Source organism: Camelus ferus, chromosome 1, assembly GCF_009834535.1.
Source record: "Camelus ferus isolate YT-003-E chromosome 1, BCGSAC_Cfer_1.0, whole genome shotgun sequence".
Lineage (NCBI taxonomy): Eukaryota > Metazoa > Chordata > Mammalia > Artiodactyla > Camelidae > Camelus > Camelus ferus.
Window position 1 is genome coordinate 120,016,400 of NC_045696.1, and position 19,537 is coordinate 120,035,936.

The 19,537-nt window shown below is 55.7% G+C and overlaps 1 protein-coding gene across 1 annotated transcript in view; it reads left to right on the top strand.

Annotated features, from left to right (window-relative positions):
• SH3BP5 (SH3 domain binding protein 5) overlaps positions 1 to 19,537 on the top strand; it is a 65,737-nt gene that overhangs the window by 44,566 nt on the left and 1,634 nt on the right. The window contains exons 4-8 of the mRNA XM_032489209.1: positions 10,015 to 10,179; positions 15,550 to 15,680; positions 16,658 to 16,700; positions 17,383 to 17,602; positions 19,097 to 19,357. Coding sequence (XP_032345100.1) covers positions 10,015 to 10,179; positions 15,550 to 15,680; positions 16,658 to 16,700; positions 17,383 to 17,602; positions 19,097 to 19,357 — 820 coding nt within the window. The remainder of the gene's footprint in view (positions 1 to 10,014; positions 10,180 to 15,549; positions 15,681 to 16,657; positions 16,701 to 17,382; positions 17,603 to 19,096; positions 19,358 to 19,537) is intronic.

Here is a 19,537-nt window from a genome sequence, read left to right on the forward strand (position 1 = left end):
TTATTTTAAAGCTGTTCGCGTCACCCTGTAAACACTGAAGTGCTCATCTCTAACAGACAAGAGCCTTTAAAAGCCCACATTTTCACACCTAACAAAATTAATAGTAGTTCTTTTAGTCTCATCTAGTCCCCAGTTCTCTTTCAGATTTCCCTGGCTATTTTAACATGTGTTCTTAGGATGGGTTTCAAACATTTGACTGGACAAATGGCTGTTCTAATTTTGAGTTGATAAATAGTGTGGACAACCCCTTGGCCTTCATATTGTGCTGTTACTCAACCCAGTGACAAGGTTTTGAGTTTAAGGAAAAATCTGTGTGGTAGAGAAACAGCAGAGTAACAGCTGATTAAGAAGTGCTTCAGGAAAAGCAGTTTTGTAACCCTTTATTTTTAATTAAAAATTTTTTGGGGGTGGAGATAATTAGGTTTTGTTTTATTATTTATTTTAATGGTGGTGCTGGGGATTGAACCCAGGACCACGTGCATGCTAAACACATGCTCAACCACTGAGCTATACCCGCCCTCTGTAAGCTTTTTATTGTGGAAAATTTGCAAGTATAACAATAAAAGAGACTGCAAAAGCCAAATAGCTCGGTGGTCAACCCGTCTGCTGATGGGCTGTTCGCACGTGTGTAAGCCGGACACTGCGTTCCAGACCGTGGCCTTGAGAGTCCTGCCGGAATTCCATATCTTCAACACTGGAACACGGGCTCCCCAGGAGTTAACAGAGGCCTTGGCGTTCCACTCTGAGAAGTCCAGTGACTCGTTCAAGGTCAAAGACCCAGGACAATGGTCCTTGTTGGTGGCGGGAGTCTCCCCTGCTGCTCCCAGTTCTTTGGACACAGGGGCGCTGCCTGGCGGTGGCCCAGAACCATCAGTGCCAGTTCTGTGTAGGGCAGGGGCTTGTTTCCTCTGTTGGCACTGCAGTGTGTTCAGAGCAGGGTCCCTGGGGTTGGAGAGCTGCGGGGGGCCTGTCTGTCCACGTGGTACTGGTGGGACCACCTTCTGGAAATGTTGGCAGTTCTGCTCAGAGTTCCCAGGAATGGGGAGGGCCCTGTCTGCAGGGGCAGGACCGGGGTGAGGGCTAACGGGCCAGCTGGCTCCCCCCGGGAGAGGAAGGGGAGAGGTAGAGGGTGAGAGTAGGGGTGGAGCTTTGCCAAGGCATCTGATGCCCTCGGATGCGTGACTTGGATGCGTGACTCTCCGCTGTGTGTGTCTTGGCTGTGGCTGAGTGGTGTGGAGTAGGGGTCCACCCCCGTCCATATCCCCATCATTACCCACCGCCTCCCAGCTGCATCCTCTGGGAAACCAGCAGCTTCTTAGGAGCCCCAGAGGGCTGTCTGACTGTCGTGAGGCATCATTACAGAGCAGGGGGCTCTGCCTTCCTGCAGTCTTCCAGTCCCCAGGCCTTCCTCTCTCTCAGAACCTCAGGCCCCCCATCGTGGCCAGGGTCTGCATTGTGTTTCCCAGGGAAGCTTCCCCGAAGGCTGTGTGTGTCTTTCTGACCTTGAGCCTGGGAGATGCTGTGCTTCTTACGTCATGGGAATGACAGTGGTGGGGGCTGAGGGGCCAAGGCAGAGACAGAAATAAATACGAAGACTTGCTGAACTGGGGGGACCTCCCGAGGGAGCTGCCCGAGTTAGCACGTATTGGGACTCCAGAGATGGGTTTGTGCCTTGTCCCTCTGAGTCAGGCCAGTTTACTTGTTATGCTCCTGCATTTTCTTCTATAAAATAAAGCGTTTCATCCGTGCTGATTCTGTCTCCTTGGGCGCAGACTCAGTGCCTGGATCCCCGTGGGCCGGAGCTCTAGGCGCGGTGGTGGCTCCCGGGGTGCTGCTGGGTCACGGGGTCCTGACGGTGGGCGGGGCGGCTGTCCCCTGTGTCGGGCCTGCTTGGCCTCCCTCCCCCGGTCTGTAGCTGTGTAGGCAGAGGAGGTCTGCTCCCCGCCCCGCCAGCCGAGTGCGGGGCGAGAGGAAGCCCAGGGAGGGATGGGGTCGCCCTTCTGGCCGGGGACATGGGGAGGCTGCATCTTTGTGTCCCCGCAGTGGCAGCGGCAGGAAGGATTTGATCTGAGGGCAGGAGAGTGTGAGGGTCAGAGACGGCAGGCGGCCCTGTGTCCTCCTCCTGCCGGCAGCTTTTGGCTGAACTGGGGACGTCCTGTTGGGAGGCAGATGGTGCCCACCTGGGTCGGAGGGACCGGGCAGGTGAGTGGAACGGGACGCTGATAGGTGTGCTTCGGGAGTGTGTGCCGGTGTTGACGTCAGTTGCAGGAGACAAGCAAGGTGGACGCCATCCCAGACGGACCTCCCCGGAGCCCCAGGGGAAACCCTCGAGTCAGACCCACCCTGGTCAGTCTGGGGTCCTGGACAACTGGAGGGAGTGGGGACCGTCCCGCCTGACTCTGGGTCTGAGCACCCTATCGGGTGGCTGAGCCTTTCCCTCACCCAGGGTCTCTCTATGGCGTACCCCCAGGGCTCCTTGATTATGGGTATTTTAAGGTCCAATTATTTATAAGACAAAGCAGGAATGAAGGTGCTGCTTTGATGAGCACAAACCAGAGATTATGGATGGCAGCTGAGCCCTCCCTCCAGCCTTCGTTTCAGTGTTGGCTAGTATCTCGGCCAGCCCTGTCCAGGCGAACGTCCTGTGACATTGGAAATGTTCTGTGTCTGCGCTGATCAGTGTGGGAGCCACCAGCCACATGTGACCAGTGCAACCAAGAAACTGAAATTTTAATTTTTTTCATTATAAGTAAGTAAATAGCCACCTGTGGCCAGTGTAAGAGATTGCAGTTTTAGAGAATCCTAAGTAGGTAGTTGCAAATGATAATAGTTATTAATATTATTATTAAAGTGTAGTTGATTTACAGTGTCAGATTCAGGTGTACAGCAAAGTGATTCGGTTGTACATATACATATGTATCTGTTTTCTTTTCAAATTCTTTTCCATTATACGTTATTACAAGGAACTGAATATAGTTCCCTGTGCTCTACAGTAGGACCTTGTTTAGCTATTTGATATATAATAATGTGTGATAATAGTTTTTTTACTTTTTACTTTTTAGTACAGGAAATTTCAAATACACACAAATCAGAGAAAAGTATAATGGCTACTGTGTTTGCTTTGTCTGGCTTCTGCGGTTACCCGTGGCCAGTCTTGTTTCATCTTTGACCTCCCCTGCCCCACCTCCTACAGCTCTCATTGCTAAGTGTATTATTCTGAAGCAGATAATAGCTATTGGAACCTTTTTTTGGGAGGGTAATTAGTTTTATTTATTTACTTACTGTAATGGAGGTACTGAGGATTGAACCCAGGACCTTGTGCATGCTGAGCACACATGCCACCACTGAGCTATGTACCCTCCCCCTCTGCAGATAATAGCTTTTTAATTTTTGTTTTTAAACAGCTCATCTCTAACCGCAAGACGGAACAAAACTATTTGACCTTGATTTTTTCCTGATTCCCTCCGGGGGTCTTTTGACATTGCGATGAATCAAAGAACTTTGTGGCCTTCTGCTAAACCAGCTGCAGGCCCCCTGTATTGTATTTCTTAAGACTGCTCATGGTTTTCTCGTATTTCTCTAATGAGAAATATGCACCATGGATCCTTTACTTAATTTGTAACCTGTATTGTTTAATATGTTTTAATATTACACAGTTTAATATGAACTGATAATGGCTCACACTGTACATGGTGACATTTGGGACTGATTAAAAATTGATGTCCCATATGTTCAACAGATTTTTAAATCTGCAGAAAATTGGTCCAGGGAAATTGAGTTTGACAGAACTGTAATGGACAACTCCATGGCACAGGCTAGAATCAGTACAGTTTGTGGATGAAACTGTTCGGTGGCCCACATGGATTTGAAATCGAACTGATCCTTAAAAAAATAATTTTTAAAATAGATTTTATTAAGTTTTTTGTTTTCTTTTTTGGAGGGGGAGGTAATTAGGCTTTTATTTATGATTTATTTTATTGGAGGTACTGGGATTTGAACCCAGGACTTCATGCATGTTAAGCGTGCGCTCTACCACTGAGCCGTACCCTCCCCCCAGTGAAAATAATTTTGACTAAATAAAAATGGAAAAAATCTAGGGACTCTGGACATGCAAAATGATCAAAGAACTAGATGGACTTAATGGAATTCTCTCTAGGAAATGCTTCTGATTAAAATGTTTGTGTCCAGGACTTCCTCAGGGTCAAAGCGGACCATCGCCGCCTCGGGCCCCACTTCAGTCAACCTCATACAAGTTAGAAAGGGCGTGGAAGGATCAGTGTCTGCAGTGGAAAGTCTCAGACTCTCTGGTCACCGCCCACCCCCTGACGGCTCAGGACACAGGCAGACACTGGAGCTTGACTAGAGCTGAGAACACGCCCTGCCCCTTGTCGGCTTCGATGTTCATCCCCGGCCGCCCACCTCGCCGGGGGCCAGCGGGGTCTGATCTTCCTCAGATGGTGCGGGGAGGGATTTGGGGCTTTTCTCCGTGAACGTCTAGCTGGGAGGTGGATTATTCAAGCCGCACATTAGCAGTCACCGTAAGAAGTCAAGGGCGTGTAACGTAGATAAACAAGGTCCCTCTACAGCACAGGGAGCTGTATTCAATACCTTGTAGTAACCTATAATGAAAACGAATGTGGAAAAGAATATATATATGTATATATATATGTATATATATCTGAATCACTATGCTGTATGCCGGAAATTAATACAACATTGCAAATCAACTCTACTTCAATTGAAAAAAAAAAGAAAAAAAGCAAGGACAAAATGGTATCAAGTTTAAAAAAAAAAAAAAAAAAGGCAAGGATAGGGGGCTTTCCCCCAGCGGTTGCCCAGGGCAACAGGCCCCTTGGCCTGTTCTGACCCCTGCGGGCTGGGGGCCTCCATCTGGTGCCCTGAGGCCCCACGGCCATGACCTCACACACGGGGCGTCCTCTGCTCACCCCAGGCTGGTGACTTTCTGATCCTTTATAGAAGGTGGTGGGACACCCCATCTTCATTTTGCGCCCAAGTCTCCAGGGGCTTCCAGAAGCCTTTTTTTTAAGTTGCAGTGTGGTCAGCTTACCGCATCGTGTTCGTGTCTGGTGTCCAGCACAGTGATCCATCACACACACACATACTCCTTCCCATGTCCGTTTTCATTGTGGGCCCTTGGGAAGCCTCCTCTTGCTTCGTGATGGCAGTTGTGGGAGGTGCATTCAGGTGGAGCCCATTCATTCCTCAGTAAACCCAGGGAGTCCCTTTGGGTTTCAGGTGCTGGCATTCAGAAGGGAGGCGGGAAGGCCACCCAGAGGCCTGCGACCTGAATGGGAGTGGGGTCTGGGCTGGTCCCGAGAGCAGGGGCGGGAACAGTGTCGGGGGGACGAGCGGTTAAGCCCAGAGAGCTTTCCAGATCAGCCTTTCCAGACCCCACTGCCTGATCCGGCTCCTGACTGGGGATGAGCGTGGCTCTTCCACCAGGGACACCCCACTCCTCACCCCCTCACTCACACCCCACGGAGGGGACACGTGCTCTCCTTGGTGGCTGACGTCCTCCCTGTGGCCCCCCCTACCGATCCTGATCTGTGTAGCAGTGGCCGGCGTGGCCTTGATGGGGAGAGGAAGTAAGAGGAACGTCACCGGACCAGCACTTCCTGGTCAGGAGCGTGTGTCCCAGCGGGTGGTACTGGGTAGACGGTGAGCGTGGGCCGCACTGGGTCAGCGTTTGACTCTGGCCACCGTTGCTGTCTGTGTGAACTTGGGTGAGTTATTTCTCCTTTCTGAGCTGGGTCTCCTTTATCAAGTAGGGATGGTACTTGCACTGACCTCACAGAGGAATTCGCAGGTCTCACCGAGGGCCGTACCGGAGCACCTTGTGTGTTACTTGACTCGGAATAAATGCCCAAACACTGGCTGCTGTAATTTTCTTCACAGCCCTCTGAGTCCACATGAAGGGCTTTGTTAGTAGTCAGGATCTAGACAAGTCTTGTCTCCTGGGCTCCCTCTGTGATCTGGAGCCACTGCCAGCCAAGCGGGCAGCTCTGGGCAGCCAAGTGACAAGACCCCTCCTCTTTATGAGGTGGAGCAGAAATACCCCATCCCCCTGCTCCCCGCAGGGGCAGGGGCCCTGGTTTCCTGGCTCCCGCCAGCCACCAAGATGCTGTGTGACTTTGAGCAAGTTGCCTTGCTTCTCTCGGCCCTCCTTTGAGAAATGAAGGGCCTGTCAACCTCCCTCCACCTTCAACTTCGGTTGCAACCAACGCAAATGTTCAGATGCTCTTGTTCTCCCTGGGGCCAATAGTGGGCTGCAGCTGTGACAGTGACAGGCCTCTCCACTCCTGCCCCTTGGCTGATGATCCTGTGGGACACCCATGCGTGTCTGAGTGCTGCTGGTTACAGCGGGTGGGGCTGGTGTTGCTCCCCTCCCCTCCGCTTCCCTCCCCAGAACTTAGCGTCCGGGAGGTACTGTGTCGATGTCAAATGGCTTGTGTCCTGCCAGTGGGGTGTGTGATGGGATGGCGTGCTTCCCTCCCACCCCTTGTGTGGTTTCAGAAAATGTTTTATGAAACACCTTACAAAGAGGCCATGAGCTTTGGGATTCTTAAGGAAGCCCCCAAAGTTCATTTCCTTGGGCTTAATGGTGATAAAGTGGACTGTGAGCAGCCACAAAGGACTTGAGGGAGATTGGACATCTTCGCTGGCTGCTGTAGTCACTCTGTAGGTTTGCAGAACAGCCCAGCTGGGTGGAAGGGAAGATGTATTATCATATAGGTTTAGATTTGCCTCAACATAACCGAAAACCCCCAAATAACAGTGGCTTAAACATGAGATTTTATTTTTTTCTGTCATGTAAAAAGTCCAGGGCAGAGACCTAATTTAAGAGAGTTGCCTCATGATCCAAAATGGCTGTTAAAGCACCAGCCATTGTATTGCTATCACAATATCAATGGAGAGACAAAGGAGCTCTCCCGGAAGTCTTAGTGTCTGTTTATGGTCTCATTGGCTAAAGGTTAGCAACAGGGGCACTGGCTACAGTGACAGCTGGGAAGTAGGCTCTCAGCCGAGACACTGCCTCATCCTGAGGCACGAGGAAAGATGGGGAGGAGAAACAGTGGGTACAGAGCAGATGCTCAGCTTGGATGAATGAATAAATGATGGAGGGGATCATTGATGGAGAGATGCCGACTGGCTTCTGTGGGTGGGGTAACTGTAGACCAAATCCTCATATTAGTGGGATTCACAGTATGACAGGGAAAGCACATTTCTGATGCCCCAGGAGGGAAGGAACACTGCAGAAACTTCAGAAACTCCCCAGGGGCTCAGCGGAGAGCATGTTCTTCTGCAGGGCCACCTCAGGTGGGCTTCCTCTTTTCTTCTTTGTGTAGATCTGGTCCCCTTATGTTTTCTTTTTTAAAAGTATAGTCAGTTTACAATGTTGTGTTAATTTCTGGTGTACAACATAGAGATAGTTATTTATACATTTATATATTTTTTTCATGTTTTTCATTATAGGCTATATTACAAGGTATTGAATATAGTTCCCTGTGCTGTACAGTAGGAACTTATTTATCTATTTTATATATAGAAGTGTGTATCTGCTAATCCCAAACTCCTGATTTATTCCCCCCTTCCCCTTTGGTAACCATGAGTTTGTTTTCTATGTCTGTGATTCTGTCTCTTTTGTAAATAAGTTCACTTGTGTCATATTTTAGATTCCACGTAAGTGATATCATGTGCTATTTGTGTCTTTCTGGCTTACTTCATTTAGTATGATAATCTCCAGGTCCATCCATGTTGCTGCAAATGGACTTTTATTCTTTTTTATGGCTGAGTAGTATTCCATTGCATATGGGTTTCCTTACTTGGAGCACAGCAGGTGCACAACAGCAGGTGAGGTGGTTCTGGGCCCAGGTCACAGAAGCCACGTTTCAGAAGGTTCCCCTGAGAGCATCTTTCTTTAATTTGAAGACAGAAGAACTTCCTAATTGAAGCAGGGAGACCTGGGGAGGAGAGTTTATTACCCTTGAATGCTGCTGAACTGAAATACTAAAATATGCTTAAAAACAAAGACAGATAGCTCTGAGAAAAGGTTAGGGTCCCCTGGGGTTAATTCTGGCCTGCTGGGTGGGGCTGGAAGCCCGCAGGGGTCTGTGGTGCAGTGTGGGGGCAGCTTCTCAGGGATGGGTCCTCCCCACCCCCCTCCCCCTGTGTCTGGACAGGTGGAGAGCTGTCCTCCGCGGGGGGATCAGAGTGAGTTGTGCCGCCGAGAGCCAGGTATGCCGCCTGGTGTCTTGTCAGTGGGTTTGTCCGTCCCGGAGGGCGGCCCCTGGTCCTCAGTGTGTTACTGGTGCACACCTGCGTGGTCCCCAGGCCACATGGTGGGCTTGCGGCAGGCAGGTCCCGTCTGGAGCTTTAGCCTTTAGCCTTTGTCAGGCCTCCTGCAGACACTGTTTCATAAATCTTCTCCCTCCTGGGCCCCCACCCATCCCACATTTTCATTTTGTCCCCGTCCCCCGCCCTCAGTCCAGGATCCTCCTCCTCCAAGAAGCCATCCTGGATTCCCTGCACGGGAAGGAATTTCTCCCTCAGGCTCCCTCACTGTATTACTTCAGAATGTCCACGCCCAGTTCAGCCCCCTGAACGGCTTGTCGTGGCCTGAAGGTCAGGTCGGGTGTGATCCGAAGTCATGTGATCATTGTGATGGAGACTGGCACCCAACAGGGTGTCACAGCTGTCCCCCACCCTGGCGGCTGCTGGGCTCCACGTCTGATTTTGTTCCTCTTAACTGTCTATAAGAAGTGTCCTCAGCCTGTGGTATCCAAGGACTTCCCTCTCAGTCATGTGAGAATGGCCCTGAGCCCTGGGGGTGCCCCTCCAGCTCATATAACTGACTGAGGGATCCGCTTAGTGGGGCTGGGGGGTGAGCAGTGGCTTTCCCTGGCTCCGGCGGGGAGTTCCAGGTGGACCTGCCCAGGGTGGTGATGAGAGTCTGTTGCTTTTCTGGCACAATTGCATGGCCCACTCCTGGGGGACGTGTGTCTACTGTATAAAAGCAATAGAATATGGGTCAACTATGTAAGTTAAAATTTTCTAGTTGTCCTAAAAAAAAAAAAACTGCAGGTGGAATTAGCTTTAATAATATGTTTTAACCCAGTATATACAAAATGCTGTCATTTCACCACATGATCAACATGGACATTATTTAGGAGACAGCTGTGCTCTTTTTTGTATTAGATCTTTATAAATTGGGATTTTTCTTCTTTTCTTTTTTCTCTTGGAGATACTGGGGAATGAACCCAGGGCCTCGTGCATGCTAAGCACGCGCCCTCCCCCTGAGCCCGAGCCCCGCCCCCTGGGGGTTTTGCACTCAGTTTGGATTAATGATGCTTCGCATCCTCGAGGGGCCCGTCTGCTGTGGGTCAGCTGCAGTTTCTGTGGATTCTGCCACTCGATGTTCCCTGAAAGTCAGGAGGGTGTCAGGACAGTTAGGGTCTACCCTTCACCCACTGCTGGTGTTGGCCGGTGTGTTTTGTCCAGCAGAGTCAGCGAGCCAGGGTGGGACTCGGAGCAGCCGGAGTCTGGTGGCAGCTCTCAGAGCCACAGTTCCCACTCTGAATGACACATGGCACTGTGATCTCTTGGGGCCTTTCAGGTTCTCACGTGCTGTGAATGGAACCACAGATCTTGGCAGGGGTGGCGTGGGGATCGCTGATGCCATCGGCCCCATTAGCTGATGAGAGCTTCTCTGTGCAAGGCCAGGGCTGGCTGTACTTGCTTGTGTGGGCTGGTTTGCCGTCTCGAACCCTGACCGAGAGCTGGCGTGTTTATCTGGTCCCCTGGGTTCCGCGCTGTGAAAACCCTGCCTTCCCACCCAGCCCCATTCCCCGTCCAGCATCTGCATGGACCTGTGGGCACCCAGCCTGCTACCAGGCTGCAGGCAGAGAGGGATGGATGCTCCCCTTTTGGAGGGTGTGATGGGCCAGTGGGAGCCCCATGTCTCCTGAGACCTCATGAGGTTTTTTTCCCATCCAGGCTCAGCTGGAAGCCCAGAGGGCCACACAGGACTTCCAGAGGGCCACCGAGGTGCTCCGTGCCGCCAAGGAGACCATCTCCCTGGCTGAGCAGCGGCTGCTGGAGGACGACAAGCGGCAGTTCGACTCGGCCTGGCAAGAGATGCTGAATCACGCTACCCAGCGGGTACGGTCCCCGTGGGGCGGGTGGGGGTGCATGCGCTGTGTTTGCACGTGTCTGTGTGAGGTGGGCAGCTCGTCAGGGGTGACCCCCAGGCTCCGGGCCGGGCCCCCTTGTCCACCCGATCCAGACTTCCCGCTGGTTTCCCCGAGCAGAGGAACAGACCCCCAGGTGTGTCGTATATCACAGGGGGTCAACTCCATGGGGTCTCTGCTGGCCTGGGGCTAAGCCATCCTGTGATGCAATGACAGTCACCCGGTGACAGGCACAGCTGTTCCTCCCCTGTCGCTTGAGGTTTGTCTGATTCAGATCATCCCTGCCCGTCCTGACTGTGGCTTCCCAGAGGAACCAGGTCATTTTCTAGGGCCCCTCCCACTGACACTGAGTCTGGGGGGCTGGCTGGGTTTAGAGTCCTAGGCAGGGGACTACCCCCTGGGCCTGGCCTGGGGCGCGGGTGCCGTCGGTGGAAGTGGGGCCGTAGTGGAGGAGGCCAGAACCTGGGGTGCACGGGTCAGCCTTCAGGCTGGGCTGGGATCTGGGGAGCCATGTGTGCTCAGGAAGGGGGCGGTGAATAGCCCTGAATCCTGGCTTTGGTGCCGTCATAATTTGGGCCTTGACTGGCCCCCATGACCTGCCTCTTGGCCACATCGCTCAGAATCAGAAGTGGAGGGGACTGCGCTTGGGTCAGCTGATCTGTCGCTTCTGTGTGCCTCTGCTAGGCTCCTAGGAGTCACGCAGGACGTTCCGGATGCCTCCCTTCCTCGTTTGCCTGGGGGGAGGGGGCGGTCAGCTGACACGTGGCTTTGGTAGCTCTTTCTGAGGCCTTGGATGGAGGGTCGAGTAAGGGGTTGGTCTGGACCCCCCGAGAGGCTGCCTGAAGGGCTGGCATAGAACCTTTTCAATGTCACCTGCCCTGGTGGCTCAAGTCCTGGGGGAGCTGATAATTAGACAGCTGTGTGCTTCCTTAAATAGCAAGCCTGACACACAGACGCCTTGGACTTCTCGTCAAAGCTGCATTGACTCTGTACCGCCTCCCCCGGAATCCCAGGCTTCTGGCCGGGGTTGTGCGGCCGTGGGCCTCCTACCCTAGTGGACACGATGCTTGGAGAGCCGGACACAGGTGGGAACAGCTTCCCTGGGTCCACTGGGGAAACGCCAAAGGGGAGGTTGGAAATCTTGAAAATTTTATAAGCCACAGCCTGACAGATGGGGAAAAGGACAGGATGAAAAAAAAAGAGAGTAGTTCCTTCCAAGAAACGAACTGAAGGCCTGCTTTTCCTTCCTGCCCAACTGAGATTGAAATCAGCTAGTCAGCAGTTATTTCAGAAATCACTTAATCTGTTCTTTAAAAAAGAACAAAACATGTTTCTGCTTTTTTTCCCCTTTCTACTTTTTAAGTCCTGGAGTCCAGGAGAGGATGTTCCCAGGCCCTCCACACGCACAACTCCTGGGAGCACAGCTCTCACACCAGCGTCTTTGGGAACGGTGCTTCTCAGGGCTGTGCAGTGCGCAACTTGTGAGAGTGCACAAGCCGGCCCTGGACCTCCTGACGTCATGTGGGGCTCCTTAGGGTCCTGGGAGGGCATCTGATGTGTGCCTTCACTGAGGCCACCGAAGGTTTCTTGGTTGGGAGTGGAGGAGGGTAGCCACTGCCGACGAGCAGGCTCCCTGGGTCCCGGCCAGGATTCTTGCCCCCGGCCCCAGGGCTGCTCTTCCTCTTCCTGAGGTTCCTCCACGTGCCCCGGGCCTGAGATGCAGCTCTCTGACCTGCTGGGAAGGAGAGTTGGAAACTGACAGCAGCAGGAGACAGAGCCCATGCGAAGCTGACCTCGACCACATCCCCACGTTGCTGAGAAAAAACAGCCTGGAGGGGACGTGCTCTCTGGACGTGGCGGGCAGCGCAGACGTCTGTGTGTGGCTGTGCGTGAACGTCCCTGTGACTGAGCCTGCCCCGCGGCCTGCGGGCCTGGCTCGCTCGGCTTCCTGAGTGCTGGCGGACGAAGACAGCGGAAGGTCTGGAATCGCTCCCTGGCTGACTCCTGGATCCTCCAGGAGGCCTGTTTCTTCCAGAGAAGGGAGCTTCCGCTCACCCTCCTCTTCTGAAGGCGCTGCGTGCAGCTCTAGACAAAGACGCAGACCTCAGAAAGGTCCAGGCCGCTTGAGGAATTGGTGGTTTGGGCTGCGTGACCCCCACCCCAGGCATAGCAGAAGGATCCGGGGCTCCCCACGTTCCTTGCCTGAAGGCATCCGTGTGTCCCTTCTGTTCCCTCAGACTTGGGGTGACGGCAGGCAGCCCCACTGGGAGCAGGGCTGGAGCCAGCACCCTAGGACACTGTGAGCCACGTTGCTGCCGGCTTCTCTGTCATCAGGCCACGGGCGGGGCCGCGGGGCCAGGTCTCCGCTTAGAGCAGGGTCAGGAGACTGCAGAAGCCGCGGTGGTGGGAGGCAGAGCTGCGCGGGCTGCGCTTCGGGGGGCCTCCCTGCTGCGCCCACTTGGGCTTTAGGTCGCAGGGCCCCTCTGGCTTCACCTGGTTTAGCCTCGAAGCAGCCCTTAGAGGGAGGTGATGGCTTTTCACCCTCTGGGAGGGAGAGGAGGCCTGGCGTCCTAGGAGGGAGGAGTTGGCGCCTCTGACATCTGCACGGCGGGACCAGAGCGATGAAGACGACGACCAGGCTTGGACGTGGGGAGGCGTGAGCTGTCGGGACCCAGCAGCTGCGGGGGGAAGGGAAGCAGAGTCAGTCTCGCCTCCTGGCCCCAGCGTGGAGCCGCCCGGGGTGTGGATCTGAGGCCAGCATGCCCGCGAACTGTCTGGCCGGCTCTCCTGGGCTGGTGGGTACGTGCCACCCCGTCCCCTGCAGCCATGAGAAGCCACCCTCCTGGGCCCCTGGCGCCCAGGGCTGCAGGAAGAACCAGAAAGCAGCTGGAAGTGAAGAGCCTGTGAAACCACCTTCCCGGGAGAGAGGACCCTGCTCCTGGCTCTGGTATAGGGGTGTCAGCAAGGGTGGATGGCCTCGGGTGGGGACAGGGGCTGGGACAGCTGGACGCGAGGCAGAGGACCGGGCTGGCTGGATGTCTCCCGGTCAGTCCAGGTCACTCTGCTGGGATGGGACCCAGCACTGGCCAGCAGGCCTGTTCAGTGCTGGTCAGTGTCCTGCAGGAAGCGTCTGTCTGAACATCTGTGCTTTGCTGTGAGCAGAGGGCCTGGGCGGAGCAGTGGCCGCAGGGTCAGTAGGGCCTTGGGGACCCAGCTGCCTGCTTGTCCTGCAGCTCCGGGAGGGGCCGTCAGCACTGCTGGGCCCCTATTCTCTCTGTGCTGCTGACCGGGGACCCCATTCTCTGCTCTCCTCCTCCATGCCTTCTCCAAGGCCACTGCCCTCTGCCTGCCCAGGGCTCTTCTGGCCACTCAGGCCTCAAACCTTCCCAGTGGGAAGCAATGGGTGAGCAGTTTCAGGGTGTCTGGGGTGGGCATGAGGGGCAAGACTGCTGGTCTGTGGGATTTGGGGACCCTTTAGTCATTAGCATCTGCGGAGGCCAGTGCACCCGGAGGTGATCACAGAGCCTGGGGGTCGTCCCCAGGACACATCTTCTGGGAAAGAGGGGTCCAGGGCCGTCAGTGCTGGGCATTGATTCCCTGGGAACTTGGCCGCTTCAGGGAAGGAGCGGGAAGCCAGGTGAGGCTCCATCTGCGCCCTGGTGCTCATTCCATGGAGAGCGGGTGCAGGACTGTGCTGAGCCCCGCTTGGTCCAAAGTGCCTTGCCCCTCACACCCCACAGCCCCCCAGCACTGCCTCGGCTGCCGGGCCCCCTCTGGGCTGCCAGGGGCCTGACAGCCCAAATCCCACTGTGATGCGGTGCTGCTGGGCATCTGCACTGTGAGGCTGGCACACAGTAGGTGCTTCACCAGTGTCTGAGGCTCTGAATTGAATACAATGGCGGTAAATGGAGGAGCGGTGTGGAGGTGGGCGCAGGATCCCCTCAGCCTGGCCTTCACCTTTGTGGAGTCCTGGGCGCCTCGGGGCTGAGCTGAATCTCTTCCTTTCGTGCCCTCCACCTTCCCTGTAGAGCCTCCCTGTGCCACCCTCCCTCCTTACCTGCCTGATTCCAGGGTTCAGGGGGAGGGGCCAGTGGGTTACCTAGGAGACGTCACCAAGGCAACCGCTGGGTGACTCCCTGGAGGCAGGAAGTGGAGTGGGGGGCTCTCCTCCACTGCAGGTTGTGTGCCTGTGGGGTGGGGAGCTGGGGCGGGAAGTGGCAGAGGTGGCCGGGTGGCAGGGCCCATGTGCTGGCAGCTGCTGAGAGCCCTGCTTTTTGCAGGGAACCCTCTGTACCGTCGCCTTAAGTCACAGCTTTCGTAGATCGTCTAAAATGCTTTCAGGCAGCTCCTTACAGGTGAACGCTGCTCTGAGTCCTCCTGCAGGGGAACAGATTGCCACGATACATCGTCTTCCTGTCTGATCAGCTTGGGGCGCTGCTCTGAGTCCTCCTGCAGGGGAACAGATTGCCACGATACATCGTCTTCCTGTCTGATCAGCTTGGGGTTTGAGTGTTCACGAAGGTCCTACCAGTAAATCCTTAAAGTTTAAGATTGAAGACGAGATGCAGAGTTACCAAGCTCAGGATGTTTTTAGTGCATTTTAGGTCACTGTGACACCTTTGGGGTTCAAGGCATAGGGAAGGATTCTCCCGGCCCTTTGGTCTTGATTGAGGTCATCTAAGCAAGTCTGGGACCGCATGCCAGCTTCTCTCAGGTCCCTCGTTCCCTCCTCTGGCTTTGTTTTAATTGGTTTTTTTTTTTAATATCTCAAGCGTTGAAACCATTGTTTGAATGGTTTTGTGACCCTCACAATCTGTGAAGTCAGACCCTTCTGGACTGGTTTCTTCTGTGTCCACCAGCTAATTCAGGATGCTTGGGGAGAGGGTGGAACAGCTGAGGTCCCCAGGGCCCGCTGTCCTGCTGCACGTGCCTGGTTCGTGGGTCGCCCAGGTCCCCATGTCTGTGAAGGTCCCGCTGGCGCCACTGCCAGCCCACTGGCTCCTGTCCGAGGGTGGGAGCAGGAGGGGCCCTAAGGCGGTGTCTTAGGACAGGTGGACATCGACTGAATCAGAGAATGTTCCATGACTGTCTCTTGATTTTTGTTTTTCCTTGTTCTTTTGCCTGGTCACACTGCCTCTGCCAGTTTGGCTATTTAATCTTCCCTGACATGACTTTTCCAGAATAGATTAATAGGGAAAAGTGATCCTGTTCTCTTTGGACGTAACATTAGCCTTCATCTGCCCCTTGAGGCCCTCAAATAAATTTTTTCTAAAAGACAAGTCCCACCCCTACAAGGGACTGCTCTGGGTTTGGCCGGGCTGACCTCTGCTGTTGTTTGAAGGTCATGGAGGCGGAGCAGACCAAGACGAGGAGCGAGCTGGTGCACAAGGAGACGGCAGCCAGGTACAACGCGGCCATGGGGCGCATGCGGCACCTGGAGAAGAAACTCAAGCGAGCCATCAACAAGTCCAAGTGAGCGGGGCCTGGGCTGTGTGCTCGGTGCGGCCGGGGCTGGGCTCTGGGACGCTCAGGCTGTGCCCTCGGCTGTGCGGCTGAGAGCAGGGGCGAGGCCCCGCCCCTCAGCTTACCCGTCAGCGTCCCGGGGCTCGCTGAGTCCCTGACACCCACTCTTTGTGGACCAGGAGCTGATGAAATGGGGCCAGACTGGTTTCAGTGGAGGTTTTCTCCAAGCTCTTCCCCCACCACTCCAGTATACTGCTCTGCAGTAATGATCTCAGGGACAAGCCCCTGCTTCACTCACAATTGCTGGGCCTCCCAGCAAAGAGACAGGACCCAGGGTGGCCCAGGCTCCCCCAGCCCGAGACAGACCCCGAGCTTCACAGAGGGTGAAGGGCTCAAGAGGAAGCGTTGTCTCCTCTTAATGCTCAGACCTACGCCCCTCCCAGTTCCTGGAAAGAGCCAGCGTCTCCCGGCCGACCCAGAGCCCAGGGGACCAGTGGAGGACTGACCTTTCTGGTCCTGTCTGGCCTGCTCTGCAGGCTGTCCAATCCCTCCGGTCCTGGACAGAGTCCCTGAGGCCAGCTTGAGCCCCTGTCCGGCCAAGGGGTGGTGTCTCCCTCCCAGGGTGAGCCCAGCCGAGCAGCGTGTGTATCGAGGCAGCTTCTAGGCCTTACATGCTGTTCAGCCTTGGGGAGCTGGCCTGCCCGGAGAGGAGGGCGAGCCAGGCTGCAGGGCCCTGGGACTCGCGCGCCCATGTGCGGGTTTCCCATATTGAGGTGGGCCTTCTGTCAGCTCGGCCCTGGTGGACCACCTGCATCTGGTGGGCCTGGGAGTTAGACACACCACCCTCATCTGCTGGCCTCCACGCGAAGCCGAGTAGATGCTGGAGGGTGACCTGGCCGGCCACAGCCACCACCCTGGGACGCCCCATGCAGTGTAGGGGGCCGCTGTGTCAGTGCTCTAACGGGTTCCCTTTCTGTCTCCCACAGGCCGTATTTTGAACTCAAGGCAAAGTACTACATGCAGCTGGAGGTACGTGCAGCCTTTGGCTCTGTAGCCGATGGGACTTTTCTGCACTCCAGGCCCCCTTTCTGCAGTGGGCTTTCAACTGGCCCCACTGCTGTCGGGGAGAGTGAAGAGACACGTTCTCTGCTGAGTCTCCGGGCCTCAGGATGGCCTTGGTCTCTGACTCCCTCTGAATCTGCATGCATGCCCTTTCCACACTGTGCTCGGTCAGTGGTTCTCAACGCGCCCCCGGGACCAGAGCATCCGCATGGCCTGGGAGCCTGTCGGCAGTGCAGATTCCCAGGCCGGCTCCAGACCTGCTGAGTTAGAGGCTGTGCAGGTGGGGCCCGGCCAGCGGGGTTCACAGCCCCCAGGGGGTTGGAAGCAGTTCAAGAGTGAGCGCCAGGGTCAGGTGGTTGGAGGGCGGACTCCTTGGGCCCCCGGCACCCACTGCCACCTCCCTGCTGGCCTTACTCCACCAGTGGCAGTTCCCAGGTATCAGAGCTTGCGTTGGTCACTGGGCTGGGAGTCGAGGGCAGTGGCTGCTCCCCTGTCCGGTGCGTGGAGGGCTGTGGAAGAGGAGTCGGTCCCCAGTCCCGTCTTGGGAAGGTCCGCAGAGTGGAGTGGTGGGCACGGAGTGTTTGAAACTGTCAGTCAAAAGCACGGCCAGGCCTGCCTCCCTGACCAAGCCTCCTGTTCTCTTGAGCAGCAGCTGAAGAAGACGGTGGACGACCTGCAGGCCAAGCTGGCCCTGGCGAAGGGCGAGTACAAGGCGGCCCTGCGGAACCTGGAGACCATCTCGGATGAGATCCACGCGCGCCGGCGCTCCGGCACCATGGGGCCCCGGGGCCGCGGCGTCGGGGCTGAGGGCAGCGGCGCGTCCGCTGAGGACCTGTCAGGAGGCAAGGGCGAGTCGGACGCTGTTTCTGGTGAGTTGGGCTTATGTGACCTGCTTCCAGGGCGGAGTCCCAGAAGGGCCTGGGGGCTGTTCGGGGGCCTCCCCATTCGGTGTGACACTGTGCTCAAGATACTACTGCGTGTCCCCAGAGTCAGGATTCTGTGGTCCAGCAAGTTTGGAGCATGTAACACCTCCGCACCTAAGATTCCAGATACGAATTAGCTATTCAAGGCTCTGAGAAGTCCTGCAGGGAAGAACCGTTGTCTAGAATAGGGACTTTGGTTTAGACTGGATTAGTGTCCTGGCCTCCCCATTATGACCAGGACAGGACAATAAGGTTGGGTCTCCATTTCTTCACCAGTAAAGCGGGGCCTGTGGTGGTCCCTAGTCTGGTGCATTGAGTGGTGTCCAGGATCCAGTGCAGGGATGTGGGCGCTCAGGGGACGCTCCACACGTGGTGCCCGACCCCAGGGATCTCTTTCCAGGGCTATCCATTGGGGAATGGATAGTGGGGGCTGCCGTGCGCCCTTTATGTCCATCAGCCCTGTCTCTGCACACTTTCTTCGCCTTCTCTGTGGAATGCTGGCTGCTGGCTCTGCCCTGAGTTCCCCCCTCAGGTGTTTTTTTCATTCAGCCAACAAATGTTTGTGTTAGGCCCAGGGTAAAAAGGAGATTGTAATTTGAGCATCTCTGATGGGAGAACTTTAGTCTGCATCATCTCCTGAGCCCCATGTGGAAAGAAATGTGAAGCTCAGAGAGGTCAAGTAACTTGACCAAGGCCACACAGTGAGTCGTGAAGGTGGGACGTGAACTCGGATCTAAGCCCGCTTTCTCTGCCCAGCATTACTTCTCATTGATGGGCATCCTCGCTGGGGCGCTGCAGGCTGTTTCCACAGATGAGGGAGGAAGAAAAGGGAATAGGATTGTGTGTGGGGCTGAGGCGGCTTTCTAACCCCGAGAATGACGTGTCTCTGGGCCTTGGTTCTTTTGGTCCACAAAATAAGCGGGGTACAGACTCCAGAGCCCTGTGAAAGAACTGCATTCCTTCATGGCAAATAGTGATGTCGGTGGGCTGAGCGTGTCTTGTATGAGATCATGAGTCACCTGGGAGGTGACGAAGGCCCCAGCAGACACGTCACACAGGGCTGTCCGGGCCTGCGGGTCTGCCTGTGGAAGGAGCTGGCCCCAGGTCTGGCCTCCTTTGTTCGTGATGCGTGGCACAGGCCAGCCCTCTTCCCGGGCACGTGGGGGCCTGTTTTGGGGACTGGGGTAGAGAGAAGCCCTGACCTGTGGCTGAATTCACCTTCCACCACCAGGCAGTGTCTGGTGACAGTGACTTCTAGGGGGATGCTGTGGAGTGATGGTGAGGACATGAGCATCCCTGGGACCCAGTGGGGGGCCAGGTGCCTCCTGCTGGGCGTCCACGGTGGCGGGATCCTGCGGTGGCCAGGTCCCATGGGGCCCCGACCAGAGGCGCTGGGGGCCGTGGGTCAGGGCCCGGGTGACAGCTGTTCTCTCATCACAGTGGCCTCCGAGGCATTCGAGGATGACAACTGCAGCACCTTTGTGTCTGAAGACGACTCGGAAACCCAGTCCCTGTCCAGCTTCAGCTCGGGCCCCACCAGCCCGTTGGAGATGCCTGAGCGCTTCCCCGCGGCCGTCAGGCCCGGCAGCCTGGACCTGCCCAGCCCCGTGTCGCTGTCGGAGTTCGGGGCACTGTTCCCTGTGCTGGGCCCTCGCAGCGAATGCAGCGGGGCCTCCTCCCCCGAGTGCGAGGTAGAGCGAGGTGAGCAGTGGTGCCCATCCCGTCCCATCTCAGGAGCTGTGCCCAGGGCCCCCGCAGCCGGCTCCCTGTGCCCCTGGACCTCGGATGGGTCCCTGTGCACATGCCGTCGGTGTGGGGCACACGTGGCTCCCGCCTCCACTCCTGATCGGTCTCCTTAAAGGACAGCCCGGGTTCTGTCTC